Source organism: Rhineura floridana, chromosome 1 (genome assembly GCF_030035675.1).
Source record: "Rhineura floridana isolate rRhiFlo1 chromosome 1, rRhiFlo1.hap2, whole genome shotgun sequence".
NCBI classification, from domain to species: Eukaryota; Metazoa; Chordata; class Lepidosauria; order Squamata; family Rhineuridae; genus Rhineura; species Rhineura floridana.
The window spans coordinates 208,995,610-209,014,678 of record NC_084480.1 but is presented as its reverse complement, the minus strand read 5'-3'; the positions used below and the strand labels follow the sequence as shown (position 1 = coordinate 209,014,678).

The 19,069-nt window shown below is 42.4% G+C and overlaps 1 protein-coding gene across 1 annotated transcript in view; it reads left to right on the top strand.

The window, feature by feature from the left end:
• The window catches only part of F13A1 (coagulation factor XIII A chain), a 123,891-nt gene that overhangs the window by 73,068 nt on the left and 31,754 nt on the right, over positions 1-19,069 (top strand). The window contains exons 8-11 of the mRNA XM_061591308.1: positions 3,308-3,446; positions 13,594-13,697; positions 15,448-15,536; positions 17,331-17,484. Coding sequence (XP_061447292.1) covers positions 3,308-3,446; positions 13,594-13,697; positions 15,448-15,536; positions 17,331-17,484 — 486 coding nt within the window. The remainder of the gene's footprint in view (positions 1-3,307; positions 3,447-13,593; positions 13,698-15,447; positions 15,537-17,330; positions 17,485-19,069) is intronic.

Sequence of the window (19,069 nt, the reverse complement as noted above, 5' to 3'; positions counted from 1 at the left end):
GCCATGTTCTCAGATAGCACCACTTGTCTACAAGGAAATTAACATTTTAATGCTGTGGACTCTGTACATCTCCAACACTCTTAATCATGCTCTACTTGCTGCTCCCGGATACCACTGCTACAGTGGTGCTGAAAGTCAGGAAAGAATAATTAAACCGCTTTGGTATTTCAAGGGGGGGGGAAGAATATCTCAGGGCAGGGATAGGAAACCTCAAGGCTGGGGGCCAAATGTGGCCCTTCAGGCCTCTCTATCTGGCCCTCAGGACTCTCCCCAGGCCACACCACTAACTAATCCTGCTCTGCCCCCTCTCCGTGTGCTTTTGGCTGGATGGAATGTCTCCTTGAACTGTGATAATGCCTCTTGGTGGTCTGGATGGAGAAGTGTGGGTGGGTGTAGAAACCTCTGACCTTTCCATGGCTGGAATATAGCCTACCATACAAAGGTAAGAATCACAGCCACTGATTTACCCACTTTTGCCTCTGGCTCCACCCACTGGAGCTTATGGGCTTCAGAAGGTTACCCATGGGCTGAAAATGTTCTCCACTGCTGCCTCAGGGGATGCTTACACTTTCTGTTCCATAGCAGAAACTGCAAAAAGCAGCACATGTTTAAAAAACACACGCAGCACAGGTACAAAATACAAATCCCATCCTGAATATGGAGTGAAGCACTTAACAGATAGCCCATGAGTCCTCCATCTGCCATATGGCACAAGCCCTCAGCCCAAGTGCAGATGACTCAAGTATCTTCAGGAAGCATGCAGAAGATGGAAATCAGGCAAGCTGAAGGCAGTGGCACATAGAGAGGATCTAGTTTCCTCCTTCCATTACAAGTTGCCCAGAGAAGATCTCGGAGCTTTATATCAACTGATGGCACCAGATTGGCCCTCTGGTGACACCTATCTTCACAGGCCAGGTGGATTAGAGACTGTGGTGTGGACATCCCGACTGGCATTGCCAGTCATTCCTTCCTTTAACCAGAAGCTTCAGTGGCAGAAGAAGCCACTTGCTGAAGCCAGTGCCTGATCTGTCAAATACCCAATTAGAGACCAGCTGCACCTAAGAATGGAGGCTGTGCATGAGCCCTGCGTGATTTGTAAGGATCATGGATTGTGAATGATCACACACGAAGTCCAACAAAAAATCTCTGACAAGTCCATGAATGTTAGCTGGGACTTGTAGTTTCATTTAAAACATTTGCTTTTCCTAAGCTTTAAGTGGTTTACATTAGAAAAGAAAAACCCAACATTTACAAACACATAAAATATAAAAATTACAATAAGTAATAACAATTCATTCAACAGAACTCCAGAAAATGCTTCCATAGCCTACCAATAAAAACCACATCCCATGGCAATCATATTCATCTTTTAAAATGCACACACTGTAATTAATATGCACATAAATATCCTCTGGTTTGAATTTTCAGCTATATAGGGTTTCTGATGTTTTCTAGTTGCAACTGTTCAACTTTCCAAGGTTACCATATTGAATATTTTGGGACAGTCATCTGTTAAAAATGCTAAAACATTCTGAAAAAGACGGAGCAAAGTCATTAATCTTGAAATTGTCAGCTGAATTATTTCCAATGAGCCCTGATGGCTCGTGCCGTAGAAGTCTGGGAGGGCATTTGAATTAAGTTTAATCAATAGGTGCATATGGTATTGGAGGAATCCAGGTGATTTGTCATCAAACCATTACAATGAATGTGCAAGCAACGTTTCTGTTCTGCATGAAACACTGTAGCCACCTTAAGTCTACAGAATATGAACTACTGCAGAAGGGTAAAATAAAAAAATGCCTGAGGACCAGTGTGGTTTATGGTACATAGGAACATAGGAAGCTGTCTTATACTGGCCCATCTAGCTCAGGATTGTCAACAATGATTGGTAGTGGCTGTTCAGGATTCCAGTTACGGTTCTCTACCGGTCCTACCTGGAGATGCTGGGGATTGAACTTGGGACCTTCTGCATACAAGCGGGTGCTCTACCATTGAGCGATGGTCTTGTGTACGTCATCATGTCTACAAATTACTGAGCTCCTTTCAATGTATAGAAGCCATAAGAAGGGCGAAAGGGCTAACTTATCAGTGACCGCTCCTTATGCCGGTCTGTCCTCCCCATCCCCTGTAAACTAGTAGGGTAATGCTCATGGAGGTGATATCAATTGAGAGAGAATGGGAGAATGGAGCGTTATAATTTATGAAGAACAGAAAACCTGTTACCTTCCTGATGTGAAACTGATGGTTTGATGTCTACTTAGAGGAGGTGCTGTAACTCAGTAATAGAGCACATGGTTTGCATGCAAGACTAATTCCTGGCATCTCCAACAGCAAAGCTGTGAAAAATCTCTGCCTTCCTCTGATTGCTAGCAACAGTGATTAAGAAGTGAAGTGACCTTAGCAGCAGCAGCGTCTATGTATCTGCCTAATAAGCCTTAGAATATTGCTGCCACATTTTGCTTTCTAACTTCCTTTACAGATTCCGATTGACTTATTTTTTTGAAATGAAACCTAAGAGTCCAGGCCCACTGCTGGCTCAGCGCCCAGTACCTGTATGCCTCTTGTCCTCCCCTGTCAGCGGTTCTGGTGGAGAACCTCGAGTCTGCCCACCATTTTGAGTAAACAGTACTGGCCTTTCCCAGCAGGCCTGACGTCACATATGAAGTCAGGAAAGGGAAAAGTCAAGCCACAGCTAGAAGACAGAAGAGTCATTAGGAATGCACTCAAAAGGCATTCTTTTGCAGGCATAAGTCAATGTTTTTTAAATTTGGCATATTTTTCTGATATCCCGCATGGCAACAGAAAAAGGTGCCAAATTGGAAAAGCATCAACTGCACTCTATGGGTACTCCCAATAATTCCTTTGCAGTACCCGCTTGAATTAAAGCTGGGGATGCAAAGGAAGAAAATGAGAATTGGGAGTGCATGTAGGGTGTGCTCCTGATTCTTTCCTTGGAAGTTGAATTGCCTGGTGTCAAAGTGGCTCACAGGAGATGGGCAGGGGAAAGTTATGTGTTTGGGCCACTGATCCAGTTCCTTACCCCTACAATAAAACATTCAATACTTGGGCAATCAATTTCCAAGTATATTTCTCAGATTATTTACCCCCCTTCCCCTGAAAAAAACTTAAATTGTCATTGTTTATTGATAAATTGACCTTCCTATTGTAATTCCACAGGTCAAGAAGTAAATATTTCCAGCCATATATTTACTCTCAGAAACCCTCATTAGCTACAGTGAGTACAGGCTATACCTATTAAGTGTCGTGAAAACGTCATTGTAATGACTATTCACTTTTCTTCTTATAGTTTTGAGATGCATAGGAATTCCTGCCAGAGTTGTCACCAACTATTCCTCAGCCCACGATAACGATGCCAATTTGCAGATGGATGTTTTTGTCAATGAAGAGGGAAAGGTGGATTCCAAACTCACAAAAGACTCAATCTGGTAAGTGATCTTGAGAAATGGAAGCAGAATTCTCTGAAATATTTAAAATACAATGACAATAACCCAGGCTTCTCTTCTCTCCTGAATCCAATACTACTATTTTATAGGAATACAGTGAGGATGCAATATTATAGACCACAGTATTAGCAACATATTGGTCATTGAGGCTGCAGTCCTATAACTAGTTACCTGAGAATAAGCCCTGTTGAACTCGGTTCAGTTATTTCTGAGTAGACATACATAGGGAGTGCCCAAACCTCTCCATATAAAATATAATAATGTGATGAATCACTATATCGTTGTGAAATGATGCAACCGAGAAACTGTAATAATAATAATAATAATTTAATTTGTGGGTCGCCTATCTGGCCAATGGCCACTCTAGGCGACGTACAATTTAACAACAATACATTACATCATAATAAAATACATCATAAAATACAATATAACAATAAAACAATAAAACAGTTCCAGTACAGAGTAGTAGGCTATTCGTCGTAAAAATTTAACCCTCCCCGTAAGTCCCAAAGGCCTGTCTGAAGAGCCAGGTCTTCAAAGCTTGGCGGAATACATTCAGGGAAGGGGCATGTCGAAGGTCATACGGGAGGGAGTTCCAGAGAGTGGGGGCCGCCACTGAAAATGCCCTCTCTCTTGTCCCCGCCAACCTAGCTGTTTTAGTTGGCGGGATTGAGAGAAGGTCCTGTGTAGCTGATCTTGTTGGGCGGCATGGTTGGTGGCGCTGGAGGCGCTCCATCAGATAAACTGGGCCGAGACCGTATAGGGATTTAAAGGTTAATACCAACACCTTGAATTGGGCCCGGAAAATAACTGGAAGCCAGTGTAGGTCGAACAACACTGGGGTGATGTGTTCCCAGCGGCGACAGTTTGTAAGCAGTCGAGCCACAGCATTCTGTATAAGTTGTAATTTCCGGACCGTTTTCAAGGGTAACCCCACGTAGAGCGCATTACAGTAATCCAACCGAGAGGTGACCAGGGCATGTACCACCAGTGGGAGCTGATGAGCAGGAAGGTAGGTCTGCAGCCTACGAATGAGGTGCAATTGATACCAAGCTGCCCGGCTCACTGCAGAAATCTGAGCCTCCATGGACAGCTTGGAATCAAGAACAACCCCAAGGCTGCGGACCTGGTCCTTCAGGGGCAATTTCACCCCATTGAACACCAGGTCAACATCTCCCAACCTTCCGTTGTCTCCCACGAGTAGCACCTCAGTCTTATCAGGATTCAACTTCAGCCTGTTCCTTCCCATCCATCCACTCACGGATTCCAGGCACTTGGACATGGTCTCCACAGCAGACTCTGGTGAAGATTTAAACAAGAGATAGAGCTGAGTGTCATCCGCATATTGGTGACACTGCAGCCCAAATCTCCTGATGATTGTCCCCAGCGGCTTCATATAGATATTAAATAGCATGGGAGAGAGGATAGAGCCCTGTGGCACACCACAATTGAGAGGCCAAGGGTCTGAAACCTCCTCCCCCAATGCTACCTGTTGATGCCTGTCGGAAAGAAAGGAATGGAACCACCGTAGTACAGTGCCTCCTATTCCCGATTCCTCCAGGCGATGTAAAAGGATACTGTGGTCGACAGTATCAAAAGCCGCTGAGAGATCAAGGAGGACAAGAAAGGTGAATTCTCCCCTATCTAATGCCCTCCTCATATCATCAACCAGAGCGACCAATGCTGTTTCAGTTCCATGTCCAGTCCTGAAACCCGATTGGTATGGATCCAAATAATCCGTTTCATCCAAGTGTGTCGACAACTGATTAGCCACCACTCGCTCAATGATCTTTCCCAGGAATGGTAGATTCGAAATTGGGCGAAAGTTATTCAAAACTTGGGGATCCAAGGAGGACTTCTTTAAGATGGGCTTTACAATTGCCTCCTTGAGTGCTAATGGCATTACACCCTCCTCCAAGGATGCATTGACCACCGCCTTAATCCCCTCGCCCAATTTCTCTTTGCAGCTCAGAAGGAGCCACGATGGGCAAGGATCAGTTAGACAGGTGGTAGGCTTCACAGTCGAGAGCACCTTGTCCACATCCTCAGAAGGAAGAGGTCGAAACCGATCCCATTTGACCGGATTGCAACTGGCCAACTCTGTTTCATTTACTGTGTCCACGGCGTACGGAATTGAGCTCTGTAAATGTTCGATTTTGTCGGCAAAGTGCTTTGCTAATTTGTCACAGGAGGCCTTAGACTGTTCCAAGGGTTCCTGAGCAACTGGACCGACCAGGCTTCGGACCACTTGGAACAACCTCCTGGGACACCACTCTGCGGACGCAATAGAGGCAGCAAATATTCAAATCACAATTTAAGTAAGGTCCTGCTCTTATATTATAATTTATAGTTTTAGTGATATTGAGACAGTTCCACATTTTTTATTTGAAAGCCAATCAAGGACCTTGTAAAATTCCCATTTTTATCATGCTTTTTGTGTATGATTCTTCATAATGATGAATGTACTAACTGATCTCTTAGCCGTACTGTAACTGGAGTGGTGGAAAACGGGTACAATGGTGCGATCTTCAGAGAGCATAAAATAGATATCAAATGTAAAGTAGTATATTATTGATTAGCCTCTTCCTAATTCTAATTTCCAAGTGGGTGAGACTGACTTGTGCGCCTACACTGACCACAGAAATATGTTATGGATAAGTGGTGATGTGTGTGTGGGAAGTTGTATCCTCCCATGTTGTAACTGAAATTAACTTTTCTTTATGATTTTAAGTATTTATATGCTGCCCTATAACCAGGTTAGAATAAAACAGATCAACAATAAAATATGCAAAAGAAGCACAAAAGCCACTGGAAAAGATAAAACAGATTAAAAGAACTGTAAAAACTTTAAAAAGGTCTTTATTTGGTGTTGAAATAAAATCAAGACTGGTTCTTTCCCTAGTGGCCTCCCATCTAGGCAACTTGCAGGACCTTCTTCACTTCAGCAGTAGAATTGCACCATGTAACATCAAGCTATCCTCTAAGCCAGCTTACCTCGGGCCCCCAAAAATTGTAGGACCGCAACCCCCATCATCCCCAGCCAGCATGGCCAACATTCAGGGATGGGGGGGGCTAACTTCTAACAGCATTTGTGGACCTAAGCTTGGGGAAGGCTGTTCCAAGCTATAGAGAATGCTTTGATTTTGCTCCTCCCCTATGTATATTTAATTTTTTCATATACCTTTCATTTCATTGAGTCATTCATTCTTCAGTGCTTCTTCTAAGCTTACTTCAAAATTAAAGTAAATGGAGCTTTGCAGATCTATATCAGCTCCACAGTGGTTTAAATCTTGCTTTCTGTGCGTTTCCTTTTGGAGACTTGATTATATTTTTGAACTCCCCCTCTAATCTCTTATCTCCATGGTATACATATTGCTATATGATGCACATAACCTCTTGGGGCATGCATTAATTTAACTTATAGTTCTTTCTATTTCTCCTCAGTGTTCTTTCTTTTCATTTACTTGGTATCACTCAGTGGAAGTCTGAACTGTTTTAAATCATAATCCTGATGTGATTTTAATGTAGTCCTCTTATTTTTTAAAAAAACAGCCAAATTCAGGATATTTACAACAATTATAAACATTGCTTTCTTCAGGAAAATGGATGTTATAATATCCTTTTCTTGTCTCTGAACTATGCGTTTAATCCAAAAATATTTATTTCTATTAAAATTTATATTCAGATGTTGTTTGTTCTGTGAATAAGTTAAATTTATCCAAAATATGCCTTTCATACAGAACCAGTTTCAGGAATGTACTCATCTTGCATTTTAGCTCATGTTTCTATAGGAATAATCCAGTTTAGGGATGGGGAATCTTTGGTCTTCCAGGTGTTCTTGGATTTCAGCTCCAACATCAGCACACAGTTTTTTCCTGGGGTAACAACTTAGCTTATTCTAGGCCCAAGATATTCTGCTGTCTGAGTTGAAGGTTAAGATGATTTTCTCCCCACCACCACCGCTTTCCATGTATAGAAGCCAACTAGATAGAATATTACTTCCAACACTGGTGAAGGGATAGTAAACTTGTTTAAGGGATGCAGGGCGGGCCATGTTGCACCCACAGTTCTTTCCTCCAACACCTCACTAACGCTTCCTTCCCTTCCACATCTGCCGCCTGAGATGATTGACTCTCTCTGCCTAATAGTAGGGCCAACCCCGGTTATTTCAGCCTTGGTTCCCCCCCCCATAAGTTCAAGAAGTAAATCAATGGCTAAAAATTGATGGAAAAGACCCAACAAGCCCAGGCTTCAGTTCCATCTTTTTCATATGATGATGATACACATCCCAATTCTCCAAAGCATGAGAAATTTCAGGGGGTTCAACGTGTAGTAGGGATGGCTGAGAACTGAGATTCAGTTCACATTTCAAGTTGAGTTTATCAGATTCTCACTTTCTGAAACAATATGAGAACCGAAATACAGCCATCCTTTGAAATTTGCACTTATTCGAATATTGCAATACAGTTCACCAACCACACTGTGTTTACACAAATGTACATGTTAGGGGAAAGTGTGCATAAAAATGAATATATGAGTGAAAATATCATGCAAAAATGCATTACATGATGAGAGATTGCTTGCAAAAATATGTACATTTGTCAAAACTGCCTACAAATATATATAGGAGAGATTCACACTAAAATGCTGGAGAATTTTCATGAGGATTTTGTTTTTTAAAAAATCACCAATTGCTGCAGAAAAGTGGAGAACTGAACTTAAGAATGAAAAAATGAGGAATTGAGAGAACCGAAATTGACCAATCTTTCCATCTCTAGTGTGTACCTAGGTTTGGTCTTCTTTGGAATGAGGTGTCTGGATGCTTTTTTAAATGTTTGTGTTTATTTACAAATATACAGACTGAGCATAGGTGGAGGCTTCATAACTTAACGCCCCAACAGATAGCCCCCGACCTAGCTCTCTGACGTGCAGTCTGCATCTTCTGCCTCTGACCCTCAGTCTGCACTTCAATTGTTCTCTTTTTGCACAGACAGTGCTCATTCCACAGATAGGAGAAAGGAGAGGAAACAAAGCTGAGTCATCTTCCTGCCTTCCTGCTACAAAAGTAGCAGTTGATTGCTGTCAGTTAAAAGAGGCATGACCAGGGGAAAACTGTTTTTTCCCATCCAAATCTTAGGCAATACTTCCTCCCCACATATACAGAATGAATGGGTTGGGGGATCTCCAGAGAGGTCATTAAGTCCAACCCCAATCCTGTGGCATTATTTTGATGGCAGCAGCAGTAATGAATGTGTTGGATTTTCTAAGCACCCAAAGTATTGCACATGCGTCATCTTGGCAATCCTTACAAACCCCCCAGAAAGCAGGCCAATATTATTAATAATCCTATCTTACAGACTGGGGATGGGGAGAGGTTTTTTGCTGAAAGCCCCCAGTGAGTGCCAGCTACATATTAAGCTGAATGAGATGGTAGAGCAAAGCAGTAGGATTCTGGACTGAAATGGAAATGGACTGCCTTCAAGTCGATCCCAACTTATGGCCACCCTATGAATAGGGTTTTCATGGTAGGGGGTATTCAGAGGGGGTTTACTATTGCCAGCTGGCTAGGGCCTGCTCAACTTGCCACAGCTGCACAAGCCAACCCCTTCCTTGTCCGCAACTGCCAGCTGGGGGGCAACTGGGCTCCTTGGGACTATGCAGCTTGCCCACGGCAACACAGGTGGTAGGGCACGTAACCCGAGTCACTCACTGTGGGGTGATCTTTAACTGGCCCTTTACACCCAGGAGACACGAGCGGGGATTTGAACTCACAGACTCTGAACTCCCAGCCAGGCTCTCCTCCCCACTGTGCTGTACCAGCTGTCTACAGTACTTCAAAATGCAAGTGTGGGTTTAGCTCAGCCGTCCCCATCCAATGTGGTGCCCTCCAAACAACTAAACGATGGTGGCTGGGGCTGATGAGAGGTAGTTCAAACATCTGGAGGGCAACAGGTTGGGGGAAGACTGGTTTAGATTATCCCATAGTCTCTGGAAACCTCTTGGTGGCCCTGTCTGTCTATGTATTGGTGCTTTCCCATGTCATTTTTACATCCAGCCCTGAGTAGCCACAATGTAGATATTCATTAAATCTGTGCCAGTTGGGTCTTAATAGTGCCCTAGGGAAACAGATTCCTGTTGTCTTGCATGACAGTGAAGGCACCATATCCTCTTGTCTTCCTCCTCCTCTGTTCAACTTCCAAGCTCACCCACCCTGAAGTGCCTCTTTTCCATCTGCTGGCCACCACTGGCAAGGCTCTGCGAGAATGATTCAGCATCACAGCATTCCCAGCGGTATCAAAAATTCAAGCAGTGTGCATCACTTTCCTTGAATAATTCTTTCCCCCCATCCTCCTGCTTCATTAACTCGCATAACTGACAAGTTTCTCCCTCACCCCAGCTTTCTTTTCCACTTTGAAATGTCTTGTTAGACAAGCCTCAGATTCATGCACATGCACACAAAAACTTCTGTTTCTCTTTCCCCCACCTATTATTAATGAAATGATATGAGCTTAATGATCCTGATATTTGCTGAGACATTATTGCTAATATTATTGCATCGGGTATCGAAAACAGTGGCTATGGTAATGTAATTAGCTTTTTATCCACTGGGAGAGACTTTTTTTTAAAGGAAATTGCTGTATTCCCCCCCAAAAAAATCTCCTGAAGCTTGTCTGAGAAGTGTCTTCTGAGAGCCTTTTTCTCCCTTATTTGCACTCTTTCTTGAGTCTTATTAAACCAACAGAATGAAAATTACATGTCTATACTTTTATTTTTTTATGAGGGTTCTTCTTCAAAATATCCTGGACAGATTGTGTGTATGATGACTAGGGTTGCCAGATGTCCAGTTTTCGCATGGAGACTTGGGATTTTTGGGGTCCTCTCTGGGTGATTCAGCTTAATCTCTGGACTCTCAGATTTCATTTTTAAAAAATTAAGTTTCTAGGTGGTTTGGTTCACGAGATATACACCTAAACATAAGCTGCTCCCCCCCCCCAACTTCAGTGAAATTATCTCTTAGCTGGCTGCTCTTACTCCACCCTTTCAGGTTTGTAGCCAATAGGTGAAGTCAGGGGTGTGATTGACAAGGGATTTTTGGGCCTCCAGGAAGTACCTAGACTGCATTGCAAAGGTAGCAAACTGTTGTTTTTTCCTGTTTATCTGAAAATCTCATAAAGTGAGTAAGTATATACCTTTCAGCAGTACCAAAAGTATATTTTTCTGTTGTGTGTAGGAGTCAAACAAGTTTACATTTTCCTGGGCTGTTGAAGATGGCAGTGTTTTGAAGACCTTCCCAATATGAAGCTTTAATCCAATGCTTGCTTTTCTGAGAGTAAACTTGCAATGCTAATCCCACATACCCGGAGTAAACCCCACTGAATTCAATAGGACTAACTTTTGAGTAGACATGGTTACAATTGTGCTGTAAATTAATGGGACTTCTGAGTGAACATAGCAAAGGATTGTGCTTGTGTTGTAAATCTTTCTCTCCCTCTCCCATCCTATTTCTTAAAGCAGTTAGGCAGGGCTTACATAGGTATTACTGCTTTTATTATATAGGAAAGTAATACTGATGTTATTTTTTTTAAAATCTTCTGCAATGACCAACTGGTTTTGACAATAAACTATTATATGAGGTGTATGTATTTTTACATCTCCAGTGTGTGTGTATATATATGAAGTCTTCCCAACAACCCTGTGAGGTAGGATTGCCAATTGGAAACCAAGGCAGCTCACAAGAAATAAATCCCTTTAAAATCCAGTAACCATAAAAAGTATAAACAGTTGGTAAAACAGCTTAAAGTGGCATGATTCTGAATTTTGGGTTGGGTGGGTGTTCCTTATCACTTGAGGCTGCAGTTCTGTGCATGCTTCCCTGTTTGAGTAAGTCCCATTGAATACATTGGGACTTGCTTCTGAATAAACAATCATAGGATTGGCCCTGTTTGAGTAAATCCCATTGAATACATTGGGACTTGCTTCTGAGTAAACAATCATAGGATTGCCCTACAAATATCTTTACAAGTTGTATAAATAATAAACATCTTTGACAGTCATGCTTATATAAATTTTCTTCATATTATGTCCTGATAAGTATTTGATTTCATACTATGGTTGTAAATTATTACTTCCTCTACATTTTAAGTGTGCCCTTCTTCCTTGGGGTGGTCATGGTTCCCCTCTGCTGTTTTCATCCTGAGGGTCAGATTAGGCTGAGAGATGGTGAGTAGCCCATGGTCACCCAGTAAACTTTATAGCTCATTTCCATTTAAAAAAATTAATTAAAATGATTTACATGCAGGCAAAGTTTATGAAGTAGGTCCACACAATACATTTAAATCACATCCAACTTGCATTTAAAGTGCATGATTTCCCCTAAAGAATCCTGGGAAGTATAGTTTCCCCCCCACAGTTATAGTTCCCACTACACTTAACAAATTACAGTCCCCATGATTCTGTGGTGGGATTCATGTGCTTCCAATATGTGTTGAATGTGCTTTAAATGAATGGTGTGGATCTCCCCTAGGTATGATGTGCATTCATTAGTGAATTGAAAAGAACAATTTTAAAAGGTACTTTCTAAAACAGGGGAAGGGTTGTAGCTCAGTGGTAGGGCATATGCTTTGGATGCAAAAGACCAAACTTCAATTTCTGAAAAAGTCTATTGCCTGGAATCCTGGAGAGCCATTCCTAGAAGGTAGGGGCAGGGCATTCCAGCCAGGGAGTTGCCAGCCCTGCTTGGATATGGACATCTTTTCAGAGTATCCCTAGTCAAGCTTTACCAACAGCACAATCGAAACCATATCTACTCAGAAGTAAGTCCTACTGCGTTCTGTGGGGCTTGGTAAGTGTGTTTAGAATTGCAGCCTTCAGGGGCATCCTTCTTTACTCCCGAGTGCTCCTACCTAACATCTCCACAACACTAGGCTCCTTTCTTCCTACAGTGGCCTTCTGGTGACTGGCCAATTATTTGTCTTTCTCGTGGTCCATAGTATCTGCAAAGCTCTCCTCCAACACCACATTTCAAATGAGTTATTTTCCTCTTATCTACTGTTTTCACTGTCCAACCTTTGCATCCATACATATATTTCATTACTAGTACAGAATCTACACCTGTTGAATATCTGCCTGCTGCATAGCTGTTAAAGGCACAAGAGTTCTGTTCTCCCCCAATGCCAACTTTAAACCATGCAAAGAACCCAGGTGTCATGAGTTGTAAACCAGTTATGCTACTGTAGGTTATTAATCAATTGATCTTAGGCGGACAATGCTGCATCAGTACAAGACCATTCACGATGAGATTGTCAAAAAGCAAAAAAAAATTGTTCCAAAAGCATTTATGGTGATTGTTTGCTATGTACATCTCATAATTACAGCACAGGTCCAACACTCATTTCTTTTTTTGAGCAGTAGGATTCAAGCCCTTGACATCAATATGTTCCCCCTCCACTGTTGGAGGGAGGACGTCTCTGAATGCCAGTTGCTGGAAATTTCAAGTGGGAGAAAATGTTGCTGTTGCACTCAGGTCCTGCTTGTGGGCTTCCCATAATGGCATCCGGTTGGCCACCCTGAGAGCAGGATGCTGGGCTAGATGGGCCCCTTTTGGCCTGACTCAGCTGCTGCTGCCAAAAGCAAGTAGGCTAGATTAAATGTTCCCTACCCAGGCTCCATCTTTTAGCTAAGTTTTCTATCTTAATTTCCAGTCAGAGCATTTTTTTTATTGTATGCTCCAAGCAACTATGGTTGATGCTTAATTATCATGCTTAATGACATCACTAGGGCCCACCCTATGACATCACTAGGGCCTGCCCCTGAAATCTCAGGTTTTGGGATGCTTCTGACCTGGCAACCCTAGTTGGGAAGCACTGCTGTAGAGTATGGAACAGTTGTGTCACTCAGGAAAAGAGAGGTCCTGCTGGCTACCTATCTCTCTGACCATGGTCACGGTGCTTTCACCTCACTGCTGAGTTTATACATTATTTAGTTAGTCAGCAAGCTTGCTAGCTAATTCTAGGATTCAATTATTTCCATTAAATGTGAATTCATGGCATAGCTGTAATCAACATGTCCCTTTGGTTTGGTACTGATGGTGCTGTTTGAAATGTGACTATTCTTATTTTCCTGTGTTAAGGAATTACCATTGCTGGAATGAAGCTTGGATGTCCAGACCTGACCTCCCGGTCGGTTTTGGAGGCTGGCAAGCTGTGGATAGCACTCCTCAAGAAAACAGTGATGGTAGGCATATTTCTTCCTTACCAAACTACAAGACAAAGACAGTTGGTTTCTCATTTGGAGTCAATGTGATAGAATGGCGATACAGCATACACCTGTTACATGGAATAAAGTTTTGGCTTTGATCAGTTTCTTGTAATACCAGACCTCAGGATCCCTCGGTTAAATTGATTGGCAGCAGATTCATGTCAGACACAAGGAGTACTTCATATAACACACAATTAACTTATGGCACTCGCTGTACACATTACCATTAATCTGGTTCCAGTGCAGTCCCACTGCCAATTTTTGAAATCAATGTACACATGATGTTAACCACAATCCATAGGTTAATTTTTTTATGAGGGTTCTTCAGTCTCGGGCATTTGGGCAGCTGACTATTGACTGGGCCCACTCCCTCTAGAAACTGTAGAGTGTGGAATAGTTGTGTCACTCAGGGAAAGACAGGACCTGCTAGCTAGTTTGCTGACTGACTGTCGTCTCTGACATGTGCAGGGTGCTTTCTTTCTCTTGCACATTTTTTACACCTGCTCACAGCCACCATGCCCTCACTTTGCTGCTACTAGAGGAAGTGGAAGACGGAATACATAACTTTGGCCTTCTTCCTGCCTTGCCATATTGCATTGGCATTTTCACTGTCCATCAGCACCATCTGGCACATCTTTCAGTGCCCTTCAGTTCTAGCTATACATACCTGGGCATGAGGAACTGGGGCAGAATGGAGGCGGCCATCACATGCACCTGCAAATGTGCATCCCACTGAAAGGAGAAATGTGCCTTATACAGAGCCAGGCTGTTGGTCCATCTAGTTCAGTATGGTCTATGCTGACAGGCAGTGGCTCTCCAGGTATCATATTGGGGGCATTGCTAGCCCTATCTCAAAATGTTGGGTATTCTTCTGCATGCAAAGCAGTACTCCACCACTGAGCAATGGTCCTTCCTTAAAGCAATGGAGGGCAAATGTACCATATGCATATTTGGATGCACATATTATCCATCTGCATTGTATTACTTTTGTTGGGCTGAGCATTTGAATCCACTTTCAAATGCAGATCCCATCCACATTCTGCCCCAACTAGCCAAATAAATGCAGTGGAATCTGTATGAGAGAGCATTAGATCAATTGCTTCAGAGATGGAGATGTGCTCCCTCTTCCTCCCATTAGTACCCATCCTCTTATGAACAGTTTCATGCCCCCCTCCAATTTTGATCAACTAGAAGTTTGAACCATGCTGCAGGTTCTGTCTATTTTTTGCCCTACATTGCATGATAAGACAAGAGACGATCTACTGACTGTATTTTTGATAGGCGGACGATTCCCATGGATGTTCAAAATTGTAACCTTTTGTCAAATAAGAAGGGCAAAAAAGGTAGTTTGCTAGGCAACATCCTTTCCATTAATTGCATCTAGAACCAGAACTAATTCCATTCAGAATATTTTTCTGTAAACAGCAGTCATGCATGTTTTAATGACATTTCATTTTTGTTGCCTGGGACAGGCAAACATATTGGTTAGTGCTGTCTAATGACTGCTAAAAATGTCTGTAAGCACCGTATGTATATTATCTCTGTTTTAATTATGTAACCTTTTGGTAACTTGGCTTTTTGCAATGGCCTCTGGCTGATAGCTGATCAAGGGGAGAGGATGGAAAGATTTGACATCAGAAGTGATCCTAACAGTAGGGATGGAAGGGTTCTGGTGGCACTGCAGGAGACTCAATATTTGTATCTTCTTTTGGTTCTCCACATCCAGGCATGTATCGGTGTGGTCCAGCTTCCATTCAAGCCATTAAGCACGGCCATGTCTGCTTCCAGTTTGATACGCCTTTCGTTTTTGCAGAGGTATGCATCCATGAAAAGTATTCCCCAACACATGGTCTCAGTGAAAAATATGGCTGAGACCCCAACGGCTCTTTGCTTGGTCTTCTACTGGGAGGAAGGGCAGGATATAAACAAACAAACAAATAAAGTCAAGTTAAGCCATCCACTTCAATCTTGTTTATTTGTTGATTATTCATTTATATGCTGCTGAATGCCAAAAGAGGATTCTGAGTGGTTTACAAAGTATAAAACCCTGTTGCACAAACACTAAGATTAAGCATCCTTAATTAAAATACAAAAAAACAATCCAATTAAATTGTAAAGAATAGAAACATCCATAATTAAAATCTGCAAAAAAAAACCCACAACCTAATCCCATTAAAACAATGTCACTATTAACACAGGAAGCTCAGGTTGAGAGATCAAGAGAATGCCTGTGTGAAAAGGTGCATCTACAAAAGTCAGCAGAATGCCAATGTATTGCATTTCAGCAGAGAGTGCATTACATAATTCTGGGGCACCAGTGAAAAAGCCCACCATTGCATCATCACAAGTCAATAATCATCAGGCCGTGGCAAGACTAGCCATCTTGATCTTAACGCCCTTCCCAGGCAATGGCAATTAATAGACTTTATCAAGATGGCTAACCCACAGGGCAGAGGGGAAGACAAGGCCTCATATTAAAGTCTCTAGGATGGGATAAGAGAAGCTTGGCAGCAGAAGATGAAAGGCTATGATTGATTAGCAAAAGCTTTGTAGAAGAAGAGTTCTCGGGATTTGAAGGATGAGAGAAGAATGGCTTAACTGACACCAAATAGGAAGCTTGTTCAGGGCATGCGGGGCGGGCAGCAGGTGTGATGGCTGGAGTAAAGAACTGAAGTGAAGCAGCATGAGAAAGGGAGAATGAGAATGGAAATAAGGGGAGATCAGAAAGAAAAGAGAACACTGATTTACATGGCAGATGGCCACTGTGCTAAGGATGCTTCATTGCCATTGCACAGAGCAGATCACAATGTGGTTGGAGCAATTTTCTTCATCTTTTACTTTTTTAGACATTGTATGGAAGAAATAGCTGCAATGGTGTGTTAAATCACTACACATGTGAAGCTGTGATTGACCTATCTAGGATAGGATGGTTTTGCTCTGTTTTGGAACAGCTGGGGTCTTGGGCAAAGATCTTTCCCAGCCCTGTTACTTGAGATCCTTTGAATGAAGCTGCTGCGGACTGAATCTAGGATCTTGGGCACACATAGAATATGCTTTACCAGCAAGCTATTCCCCCTCCCCCAAAAACCCTGAATATACAACGTTATCTTAGCTGCCAGCAGGGGGAGCTGGTCAGGGATTCAAACTGGTAGAAGCAGAAGGCTCAGAACCTGGTCATCAGACAAGCTAAATGTATCCTGATGCAAGCAGAACAGAATTACTTTAGACGAGACTGTGTATTGTATCTCTGTATGTTCTGGGCTTCTTTCCAGTCACAAAAACTGCTTTCTGTCTGGATGGAGCCAGAGCAATGATTCATGCAGAGGTTCAGTGGGCAGCCTCCTCCCCATAATTCTACATCAGAAGCGACTGAACAATCCATTCACAACAGCTCATGCAGAGACCCTGGGGAATGACCCACCTGCAAGAGAAGATCATGGCAGCGAAGCATGCTGTGACCCATCAGTCAGCCTCTTCTGTGAATGGTTGCTTTGGTCTCATGGGAGCTTTTACTTTATTTCTCATGGCACAGAGAATCAATGACCTATAGATTCTTGAGTTAGCCAACAGGTGACTTCATGCTTTGCCTTTTCTTTGTTTTCTTTTTAGGTGAACAGTGATGTCGTGTACTCAAAAGCAATGCAAAATGGAACTAAGGTGGTTCAACATGTTGACAAGACCCAAATTGGGAAATTAATCCTGACCAAAGAAGAGGGCAGGGACGCAGTGAAGGAGATCACTGAGCAATACAAATTCCGAGAAGGTGATTTCAGGGAAAACTCAATAAGAAATGCATGAAGTTTCAGTCCACGCTTCCACAGAGCACCATCCCTTATTGTCCATTCAGACCGACTATGTCAGAGAGTATAAGAGAATGGTCAGAAGTTACAAACTGAATGATACCTGCTGCTGCACTGCCAACACAGATAATAACATTTCAGTTTAATAATCAGGGATATGAACAAAACTTGTGGGCATTAATGCAGTCCCTATTCTCCTCCCTTGGCATAAGTGAACAAACAGGGAACTCTTCAGCTGACTACAGTTTTCTGTTTGATCTGAGCTAGGAAGCTATGAATCAGAATTGCCAGATCTGAAGGCATGGTGTGCAGTTGGCTTGATATCCTGGCTTGTTCCAAAACCGTTGACCATAGTTTCCTGGTTTGATGAAACAGGAAACTGTTGTTAACTGAAGAGTTCCTGATTTGTTGGTTTGCATGCATGCAAGAAGAACAAAGGGGTGGCATGCTCACCCCCAAGACTACTTCAGATCTCAGCTTACTTGTAATTGTCTGAACCAACCAATTCTCTCTTTAGTGTCTGAGTGCTAACAGAAGTACATGGAATCCCTCCCCTTCTTTCACAGCAGAAAGTCAATTGCTGAGGCCAAATGGTTGACTGATGACATTTATATCCTGACTTTTCTTTAGGGAGCTTAAAACAGTGTACCTGGCTTCCCCCTGTTTTATCCTCACAATAACCCTGTGAAGTTTGGGTGGAGACACCATGATTGGCCCAAGGTCATCTAGTGATTTGGACCTAGATCTCCCCAGGCCTGGTCTGTCACACTGAGACTCTAGTGAGTCTAATGATAGATGTGAACAAATGTCAGATGATACATGTTTCTTCCATACTTAGTCTAGGGGCCACCAGCTGCTGAGACCATGCTGCCCCTTTTGCCAGAAGCTCCTTCCTAGTCCACCTCTTCTGTGAAATCTTTGCTTTAACTCCTCAATTCTCAACCCTAACTAAAATGACATCCAAGAATGTATAACTGCACTTCCACATATTCATCTCCTGTTATTCTCACTCCCTCTTCCCTCCCCGTTGCCTCTAGCGTTTTTCATCATCGTATTTTCCATACCATGCATGAAGTAGAAATGCCAACATTGGCTATGTTTCCATGTTGTACTAAACCATGGCTTAGACCAAAGTACATAAACCACATTAAGCCTCACAGACCTTTAGTGTTGTGGCACCAAACTGTTGGAATTCCCTCCCCTTAAATATTAAACAGGTGCCATCTCCGTTATCTTTTTGGTACCTATTGAAGACCTTCCTCTTTCAACAAGCCTTTCAAGTAGAGGCCTTATCCAAGTCTGCGTCTATTCTGTAATTGCTTTTAAATTGTTTTTAAAGTTGTTTTTTAAAAATGTTTTTAAGATGCTTTCTTTAAAATGGGTTTAAAGATGTTTTGTTTTAATGTGTTTTGAAGTCTTTTGTTTTTAAGATGCTTTAAAGTGCTTTTAGTGTTTTTGTTTGCCATCCTGGGCTCCTTCTGAGAGGAAGGGCAGCATATAAATTGAAAAATAAATAAATAAAATAAATGTGTTTCCACTTCTGCTTCC